Source organism: Ursus maritimus, unplaced genomic scaffold, assembly GCF_017311325.1.
Source record: "Ursus maritimus isolate PB19 unplaced genomic scaffold, ASM1731132v1 scaffold_2, whole genome shotgun sequence".
In the NCBI taxonomy this organism is placed as follows: domain Eukaryota; kingdom Metazoa; phylum Chordata; class Mammalia; order Carnivora; family Ursidae; genus Ursus; species Ursus maritimus.
In genome coordinates this window covers 69,885,863-69,896,178 of record NW_024424452.1, presented here as the reverse complement: position 1 = coordinate 69,896,178, position 10,316 = coordinate 69,885,863, and the positions used below count along the sequence as shown (strand labels likewise).

Here is a 10,316-nt window from a genome sequence, read left to right as displayed (position 1 = left end):
GGGGGGGGGTCGAGGCGTGGCCGGGGGTCTCTGCGGCTGATGGACGCTGCTCGCTCTTGCAGGAACCATGTGGCTGGAAATTCTCCTCACGTCTGTGCTGGGCTTTGTCATCTACTGGTTTGTTTCCCAGAACAAGGAGGAAACGCTGCCTCTTGAAGATGGGTGGTGGGGGCCCGGGACCAGGCCCGCCGCCACTGAGGACGAGAGCATCCGCCCTTTCAAGGTGGAGACTTCCGAGGAGGAGATCGAGGTAAGGAGATCGAAGCAGGCGGGGCTGAGCAGAGGGGAGGGCGGCGGGGGCCCTTCTGTGGTTCCCATGAGGCTGGGGCTGGGACGGGCCTGGGGAGCGGGTTTCCCTCTGCTTTTCTCCCACTGGGCAGGTGCAGAGAGAGACATGCCCAGCCCGCCCGCTCTGCCCACTCCTTCCTCCTCAGTCATTCTCCTTCTTCCCCTGCCCAAGGCCCAGCAGTGCCCAGGTGAGGGGGGTGCCAGCTGGCCCCGGGCATGTGCATCGAAAATCATGGAAAGCAGCCGCTTTCTCCTCCTTTGCGCCCCCATGAAATCCTGGGAGTGAGCTTGCAGGAGAAAGCCAGGGGGTTCTCATCAGGGCCCAGGTGGAGGTCCTGAGTGAGAGACGAGGCCATGGTGACCTCAAACAGTCAGGTACAGAGAAACTGCCGCAGGGTGAGCATTAATTATGTGCCAGCTATGTGGTAGGTGTTTGTGGTCACTTTCAGTCCCTGCAGTGACCCTGTAGGGTGAGGACTGTCGTTCCCTCTACAGATGCAGAAATTGAAGCTCAGAGGCAAAGCAGTTTACTCCAGGTGACTGAGATAATAAGCAGGATTCAGACTGGAGTCTGTCCCAGCTCCAGAGCTTATGCCCCTCCCCACGCTGGAGTTAGGGGGCCATGCCCAGCGAGGTGGGCTGCTAGGCCAGGAAGGTGAGTGGGACCTGGGACGTCCCTGCCCGTTCTTGCTCTTGTTCTGTGCATATTGGAGCACCTGCTGTATGCAGGAGCCGTCCTGGGTGCCGGGAGAGGAGAGAGGCCCTTCCCGCCGTTAGCTCAGTCCCATAATTGAGAGAAGGAATGGAGGTAAGGTAACTGAGGGCTTAGGAAGGGTAGACGCCATAGGACGTGCCAATAAAACGTGTGATTTCTGCAGAAAGCAGCGGGCTGCACCCAAGAGAAACCGGGCTGAGGCTCCTTGGGTAGGACTGACGCTGCCCCGCTATTCAGGACAGAGGCTGGGCCCTGAGGATAACACGCTTCTCGTGGGTTCTGAGTTCAAAGGCTAAAACATCCAAAACCTGGGTGCCTGGAGCGCTCGGGAGGACCCTGTCCGAGGAGGGAACACTTGGGAGGCCCCAAGAGCCGACACGGGCGTCGTAGCCCGATGCTCACTGTTAGGCTCACGCCTTCTCTCCTGGTCTTTCACTCGGTGCTGAGTCTCAGAGTCTGCAAGCCACAGCCGTGGGACAACTCAGTCCTGCCCCCTGTTTATACAGCCCCCACACTGAGAATAGTTTTTACATCTTCGAACGGCTGAAAACAATCCAAAAAAGAACACTGTCTCGTGACCTGTGAAAATTACACGGCATGCAGATTTCAGCCCGTAAACAAAGTTTTATTGGAACACAGCCGTGTCCATTCGTCCCTGTCTTGCCTGTGGCTCCTTCCATGCTCCAAGGACAGAGTGGACCAGGGGCAGTTTGAAAAGCCTAAAACAATTACTGTCGGGCCTCTGACAAAAAAGGTCTGCCAGTCCCTGCCATGTGTAAGCCTAGATAAACGTGGATTTTTCATATGATTAAAAACAAAGAGGAGAAGCAAACGAAGTTAAAGGTGAAGAACATAGCAGGGCTCCGTCGGCTCAGCGGCCGACTCTTGGTTTCAGCTCGGGTCACGAACTCGGGGTCCTGGGATCGAGCCCCGCATCGGGCTCTGTGCTCAGCGGGGAGCCTGCTTGAGAGTCTCTCTCCCTCTGTCCTTCCCCGTTGCAAGTGCATGGGCACTGCTCGCTCTCTGATTTTAAAGACTGAAGAACGTAGGCTTTGGGAACAGCCGCTGTTGTGGGAAACGAGGAGGTTCCTCCCGGGGTCGACCCAACAGCCCAGGACGCACGTGTGCAGACCAGCGGCCTCCTCATCCTCCGGTGGGACGAGGCTCTGCCTCTCCTGTCACATGGTCTTGCGGGGGCAGGTTTCGCTCTGTCTTCTGGAGACAAACCTGCCTTGTGCTCTGCGCCCGATAACCCCTGTCTCCCCGGGGTCCCGCGTTTTCTCCAGGACTTACACCGGAGGATCGACAGCGTCCGTCTGACCCCGCCTCTGGAGGACGTGCGTTTCCATTTTGGCTTCAACTCCAAGTACCTGAGCAAAGTCCTTTCTTACTGGCGGAATGACTTTGACTGGAAGAAGCAGGTGGAAATTCTCAACCGGTACCCGCACTTCAAGACTAAGATTGAAGGTACATTTGCACAACAGCAGCTGGAGAGGGAGGTCGTGGGAGCGGCTCGTGACTTAGACCCAACTTGGAGTCCAGATACCGGTCCTCCAGATGTATTTGTGGGGTCACGTCTTTGGGGCAGAAAGAATGCCAAATCCCCACAAATCCAGGGGGCCTTCGAGCAAGACAGGAAAACACATAAATAATTTAAAAGCCAAAGAAATGCAGAATCGGGCCCAGTGATGGACCAGCCTTGAGAGGAGGGGGCGGAGGCCTGGGCCTGCCGCCGTCTCGGGCAGCTCAGCCCCTCCCGAGGCTTTGGAGTTGGGGTACCGTGTCTGCTCAGGGTGCTTGGCCCATCAGACAAAGTCCTACAAAATATTGCCCTGTCTGCAGCTCTTGACCTCGTGTTCGCCCCTGGGTGGTGGGTTGTCCCATAGCTTCACCTGGAGGAAAGGCGCCTCTCGGATTGTCTTGGCAAGGTCCCCTCAAGGTCATTTGGCCTGAGGGAACAGTTTCCTCAGTGCAAAAGCATTTTTTCCCCAGTTTGAGCAATAATTGAGACCCATCACGCGGTGTAAGTTTAAGGCGTATGGCGAGATGGTTTGATTTTAGATCTGTTGTGAAATGATCACCGTGGGAGGGTCTGCTAACATCCAGCTTCTCGTACAGATACAAAAAAAAAAAAAAGGAAAACACTTTCCTCCTTGCGGCGAGAGCTCTGGATTCTAACTTCCCTCCATGTCCCCCCGCAGCAGCAGCTGTGCGACACCCCCCGTGCTTCCTTACCTTGCACCTGGGGTTTGGACCCCCGGCCCCCTTCCTCCAGCTCTCCTGCCCCCACCCCCCTCTGGTAACCACACGTCTGATCTCTTTTTCTTTTCTTTTCTTTTTTTTTTTTTAAAGATTTTATTTATTTATTCGACAGAGATAGAGACAGCCAGCGAGAGAGGGAACACAAGCAGGGGGAGTGGGAGAGGAAGAAACAGGCTCATAGTGGAAGAGCCTGATGTGGGGCTCGATCCCATAACGCTGGGATCACGCCCTGAGCCGAAGGCAGACGCTTAACCTCTGTGCCACCCAGGCGCCCCTGATCTCTTTTTCTGAGTTTGTTTTTCATTTTTGTTTTAGATCCCACATATCAATGAGATCCGGCGGTAGTTGCCTTTCTCTGTCTGGCATATTTCACTTAGCGTAAGGAGGACATCATGTTGTCACGAGTGGTAGATCTCCTCGGTTTTCTATGGCTGAATAGTATTCCGCTGTGCACATACGTACCACGACGTCTGTATCCGTTCTTCCATCCGTAGACGTGTCGTGGCTACTGCTAATAACGCGGCAGTGACCGTGGGGTGCAGATATCTTTTTGAATGAGTGTTTTCATTATACACAAACACACACACCCCAAAATGAGTTGCTGGACCATATGGTCATTCTGTTTTTCATTTTTCATGGAACCTCCATACTCCTCCACAGGGGCTGCCCCCATTTACAATCCCAGCAGCAGAGCACAAGGGTCCCCTTGCTCCGCATCCTCGCCAACACCTGTTGTTTCCTGTGTTGCTGATTTTAGCCACGATGACAGGTGTGAGGTGGTAGCTCATTGTGGTTTCGATTTGCATGTCCCTGATGGTGAGTGATGCTGAGCATTTTTTCATGTGTCTGTTGGCTGTCTGGATGTCTCTCTGGACAAGTGTCTGTTCGGGTCCTTTGCCCATGTTTTAATTGGGCGGTTTATCTGCTACTGAGTTGTAGGAGTTCTTTCTGTATTTTGGAGATGAACCCCTTATCACATTTACGGTTTGCACTTACGTTTTCCCACTCCACGGGTTGTCTTTTCACGTTGTGGATGGTTTCCTTTGCTGTGCAGAAGCTTTTTAGCTTGATGTTGTCCCACTTGTTTATTTATTTTTTGAGAGAATGCACAGCGCGGGGTGGGAGGGGCAGCGGGAGAGAGACTCTCAAGCAGGCTCTAGACCCAGCGTGGAGCCCAGTGCGGCCTCCATCTCATGACCCTGAGATCATGACCTGAGACAAAATCAAGAGTCGGACACTCAACTGAGCCCCCCAGGCGCCCCCAACTTACCTTTTGTTTTGTTTTAGTTGCTTGAGCTTAGGTGTCCCATGCAAGAAACCACCACCAGGACCTACATCGGGGGAGCTTTGTGTCTGTGTTTCCTTCTGGGAGTTTCGTGGTTTTGGGTCTTTCATTTAAGTCTTTGATACATTTCGAGTAAATTTTCGTGAGCGGTGTGAGGTAGGGGTCCAGCTTCATTCTTTTCCATGTGACTATCTAGTTATCCCGGCGCCATTGATTGAAGAGACCGTCTTCTCTCATTGAGTGTTCTTGGCTCCCTTGCCAAAGATTAGATGACTGGATATGCCTGGGTTTATTTCCGGGCTCTCGGTTCTGTTCCATTGGTCTGTTGTCTGTTGGAAAAGCATATCTTAACCCCAGAAAAATTTAGAATCAAACAAATGTTGGGGCACCTGGCTGGCGTGGTCGGTGGGGCACATGCCTCTTGATCTGCAGGGTTGTGGATTCGAGCCCCACGTGGGGTGTAGAGATTACTTAAAATCTTTAAAAATAATGATATAAAAAATAAAATCTTAAAAAAGCATATTAGAAATGTTAGGAAATTCAAGCTCATACTGTACTTTTTAAAAATGTATTTATTTTTAATTATGGTAAAACCTACATAACAGAAAATTGACCACTTTGACTATTGTCAAGTGTACTACCCGGCTCAGTGGCATTCAGCACATTTATATCCTCATGCAGCCGTCACCACATCCATCTTCAGAACTTTTTTATTTTGCAAAACTGAAACTCTGTCCCCATTAAACAGTAATTCCCTTTTCTCCCCTTTCCCTCACCTCTGGAAACCACCGTTCTACTTTCTGTCTCTGAATTTAAGTATGGATTCTGTATCTAAGTACCTCATATGAGTGGAATGTTTCTCCTTCTGCCTGGCTTACTGCATTCGGCACCGTGTCCTCAAAGTTCGTCCGTGTTGCAGCAGGTGTCAGGTTTTCCTTTTTTTTTTTTTTAAGGTTTTATTTATTTGAGAGAGAGAGAGCATAAGCAGGGGAAGCAGCAGAGGGAGAGGGAGAAGCAGACTCCCCTCTAAGCAGGGAGCCCAACATGGGACTTGATCCCAGGACCCCGGGATCACGACCTGAGCCAAAGGCAGACCCTGAACCGACTGAGCCACCCAGGCACCCCCCCCCCATTTTTGGAATTGTAAACATTCATCATGTTTCAGAGAATTTGGCCTTTCCAAGTAACGGACAAGACTAGAACTTTGGCGTTCTAGTTTAGAATACGTAACTGAGTAATGGATTTTGATCTGTGGTTTTATGTAAAAATCTTCCTGAGTTTAAATGCGGTGTTAGAAGATTTAGGATTTAGTTATAAGGATTTCGGATAGTTATAAATCTATCAAAATTCTGAGAATTACTTAAAGTACGTGGGGGACGTATGGGTCAGCCAGATCAACAAAAGTTCCTAAAAAGGAGATTGAAATGACACCATGTTTAGAGGGTGCCCTTATACAAGTTTAGAAATGCAGCCGTCCATTCGTCAAGGCCTCTGGACCGTCAACATTGCTTCAATTAATAAATACGTAAGGGGCACCCGGCTGGCTCAGTCGGTAGAGCCATGGGACTCTGGATCTCGGGGGGCGTGAGTTCGAGCCCCACACTGGGTGTGGAGATGGCTTAAAAATATAATCTTAAAAAATCATAATAAAATGTGAGCAATATAGAGAGAAGAATATTTGTAAGTTGAACTCAAAGGCGTAATAGAGTAGAGAGCTAGGTTTTTAAATTTGTAACTCTAACAAGGCGAGGGCTAATTTTACATATACATCAAAAGGGGACTTTGACATCTTGGCCACGAGCCTCACAAGAGGATCTAACCACTTCACCCAAGCCGAAGTGCGTCCAGGTCCAAAGGTTGCCTCTCGCGTCGCTGGTGCTAGATGGCCTGGCTTCCTCGTGGTGATTGGGGTCACTCTGTTGCCCCAGCTCTTCCCTGGCCTTCTAGCAGATTCTGACAGGCAGGGCACCTCCTGGACCCAGGCTTTCTGCCGGGGCTGGGGACACAGCCGGACAACGGGGTCCCTGCCTTCACACAGGGGTGATGCTTACCATCCCAGCACAGGGTAAGGGTTTCTGTGAGGGAGGAGGTTCTGGGAGCTTTGTGAGCCCCACACACCACCTGGGAGTGTGACAGAAGGCTTCCTGGAGGAGGGGGCATCTAAGCTGAGACTTCAAAGATGAATAGGAGTTGGCCACTTATGTGGGGAAAGTGGTCCAGGAGGAGGAAACAGCACGTTTAAAAACCCAGAGGCAAGAGGCACTAAGGGGCCGTTCCCTTCGTGGAGGCTGCAGGCTGGAGAAAGCCTTACCCCTGGACATCACGGCTGCAGGCGCTCCAAAGGGGCCAACTTCGGGCATCGAGGCATCCCGAACCGCAGCCCGCTGTGACTGAACCCATGTGCGGCTCAGCCACTTCCCCTGGCTGGCGGCCTGGCCCCGGCCCAGCGAACCTTCGTGCGTCTCTTTCCCTGGTCCCTGGCCTGGGTGGTCCAGAAGGCCTCCCTCCTCCCTCCGTCTGCTGCCGTCCTCGTGGGTCCCTCATGCTCAGACCTTTCTGGGGTCCTCTCCACCCCTCCCCCCGTGTTCTGGGCTCTGCATTTGCTTCCCTATCCTGGGAGGAGGCCGGGGCCTCCCTCTGGAGATCAGTCTCTAGCCCCGGAGTCTGGGAGCCAAGCGGGCAGGGCCTATGGGGGCCTCAGGGCAGCCCAGCCCAACCCCTGCAGAGAGGACAGCATTGCTGAGTCACCGGGAGGCCGAGGTTCAGGGCCAGAACCAGCTCGGCCCTTTACCCATCATGTCCAGCCCCTGTCCCGGCTCGGGCCCTGGGCCCTGACAGCCCCCCTCAGTGCCGCCCTCGCCACCCACCAGGCCCAGCGCCCAGCCTGGCTCCTCCGTTCAGAGCCCACAGCCTGGGCCTGGACCGCTCCTGGGCACCACGTACAAGCTGGGAAACCCCGGTGGGGGGAGCAAGGGGGCTTGCTTCCTCTGCCAAGGGAAGCCCCCTGTAGGACAAATGAGGAAGTACGGGCTTTTAACATTTTTCTTCGTTTTTAAAATTTAAATATTTAAAATTCAAAACCTACACAAGGACACGGTGAAAAGGCAGCCTCGGTCTCGGCCCTTCCCCCCGACCTCCAGTTCCTGCCCCGGGACAGCTTCTGCTTCCCTCACACGCGTGCTCGCACGCACAGCTCCACCTGTGCACGCCAGCACGCGTGGGTGTGCGTGGGGCTCCCAGCCGTACACGCGGATGAGTTAGAAATCTCACATCGTGCGGCGTGTTCCGAAGGACGAAGGTTACCTTCCAAAATGAGCTCTAGAACAGGAGTGAATATAGCAACGTAGAGGGACCCACAAAAAGGCTCCAAAATAGAATGTATGTAGGCTCCTATTTTTGTTCGAAGAAAGTTACGATACGTGAGTACTTTTTAAAAAGTCTGAACCCGGGGGCGGAGGGGCGCCGGGGGGCACACTCAGTTGAGCATCTGACTCTTGGTTTTGGCTCAGGTCGTGATCTCGGGGTCATGAGATCCAGCCCCGCGTCGGGCTCTGCGCTCGGCTCAGAGTTTGCTTGAGATTCTCTCTCCCTCTCTCTCTGACCCTTCCCCCCCACCCCCCGCTCATTTGTGTGCTCTCGCTCTCTCTCTAATCTTAAGAAAAAGAGTGAACTGTCAGAGTCCAGAGGAGTCTAAGGAGACATGACAACTGAACGTAATGTGGGGTCTTGGATGGGATGCTGAAACAGGAAAAGGTGGTTAGGTAAAAACTCAGGACATCTGAGCCATATTCCATGGTCTGTGGACACCAGTGTTATTCAGCCTTTAAAAAGAAGGAAACCCTGCCCTAGGTGACCACGCGGACGAACCTCGAGGACATTCCGCTGCGTGAAATAAGCCAGTCCTACAAGGACAAATACTGCACGATACCACATACAGGGGATCCCAAACTGTCCAGCTCACAGAAGCAGAGAGGAGGACGGTGGGGGCCGGGAAGCGGGGAGACGGGGAGACACTCGGTAACGGGTGTAGAGTCTCAGTTATGCCAGTTGAGTAAGTTCTAGACACTGGCCGGGCCACACATGCCTGCGGTCGGTGGTGCCGGATGTCACGCTTGCCAATTTGAGAGGAAGGATTAAATGTTCTTCCTACCATAAAATTTTAAAAATAAAAATGTTTCTAAAACGAAGGAGATCTGAATAAATGATGGACTTGAGAGGAGTTATTGACGTATCAGTACTGGTTCATTGCTTGTAACAAATGTCCCAGAGTAACGTAAGCCGCTAATGACCGGGAAACTGGGTGTGGGTTCACGGGAACTTCCTGTACTGTCCTCACTATTTTTCTATGAATCTGAAATTGTTCCAAAATCAGGGCGCCAGGCTGGCTCCGTGGAGCATGTGACTTTTTTTTTTTTTTTAAGTAGGCTCCACCCTGAGATCGAGGCCTGAGCCAAAACCAAGAGTCGGACGCTTAACCGACTGAGCCACCCAGGCACCCCGAACATGGTAATCTTGACCTTGGGCTTGTGAGTTCGAGCCCCACCTTGAGCATAGGGAACCCTTAAAAAAATTGTTCCAAAATAACAAATTTATTTTTAAAAATTTGTAAAGACAACACAATGTTCTCTTCAGGTAGTGGTATAAATGTGTGATTTTCCCCCTTTTGATTTATCTGTATTTTCTGTTTCTTACAGTAAACATATATTATTGATGTAATGAATTAATAACCGACCAGCACGTGAGCTGGTGGTGGTGCCGGGCTGCAGATGTGATAGCAGCGTGGGCTGTGTTTGCCTTGAACACCCAGGCGCTCTCCGGGCCACTTGCCTGGGAAGGAGGGACTCGGGGAGGCCTGGAGCCCATTCACCCGCCCTCGGCCTGGATGCGTTCCTAGTGCCCAGTACTCGACCTTAAAAAAAAGAGTCTCCACTTAAAAAAAGTTATGCTTTGAATTTATATCCCTTGTAGAAAAATTAGGAAATACAGAAAACACACACAAAAAAAAGAAAATAATTCAGGGGTGCCTGGGTGGTTCAGTCGGTTAAGCGTCTGTCATCAGCTCAGGTCACCATCTCAGGGTCCTGGAATCGAGTCCCCGCGTCAGGCTCCCTGCTCAGTGGGGAGTCTGCTTCTCCCTCTGTCCCCACCGCCCCCCACTTGTGCTCTGTGTCTCAAATAACTACATAAAATCTTCAAAAAAAATTCACTTGAAATTTTATTGCTCAGAGACAACTACTTTTTATGTGTTTGGTCTATCCTTCCAGACTTTAAAATTTATATACGTGTGAGTTCATTTACACGCAGTGTACATATACGCACACGTATGGCGGCTTACAAAAATGAGATATTTGACTTGGTAACTTGCTTTTACCACTTGGCACTGTACTGTTTTACATGTTAAATAAATACATATTTACACGGTCATCTTCAGCCAGTGTATTACAGTCTCTAGTGCTGAATATACAGAAGTTTTTTTCCCCAAATATTTTTTTTCTTTTTTTTAAGATTTTATTTGTCAGAGAGACAGAGCACAAGCAGGGGGAGCAGAGGCAGAGGGAGAAGCAGATTCTCCGCTGAGCAGGGAGCCCGACACAGGACTCGATCCCAGGACCCCGGGATCATGACCTGAGCTGAAGACAGACGTTTAACCAACTGAGCCCCCCAGGCGCCCCTCAGTCTTTTTTTTTGAAGGTTTTACATTTAAGTGATCGCCACACCCGACATGGGGCTCGAACTTACAAGCCCCAGATCAGGAGTCGTGTGCTC

General features: G+C 51.5%; 1 protein-coding gene across 1 annotated transcript in view; it reads left to right on the top strand.

Moving 5' to 3' along the window:
- Positions 1-10,316, top strand: part of EPHX1 (epoxide hydrolase 1) — a 30,880-nt gene that overhangs the window by 14,346 nt on the left and 6,218 nt on the right. Inside the window, exons 2-3 of the mRNA XM_040636121.1 lie at positions 63-250; positions 2,290-2,470. Of these exons, the coding sequence (XP_040492055.1) occupies positions 68-250; positions 2,290-2,470 (364 nt within the window). The 5' untranslated portion in view covers positions 63-67. The remainder of the gene's footprint in view (positions 1-62; positions 251-2,289; positions 2,471-10,316) is intronic.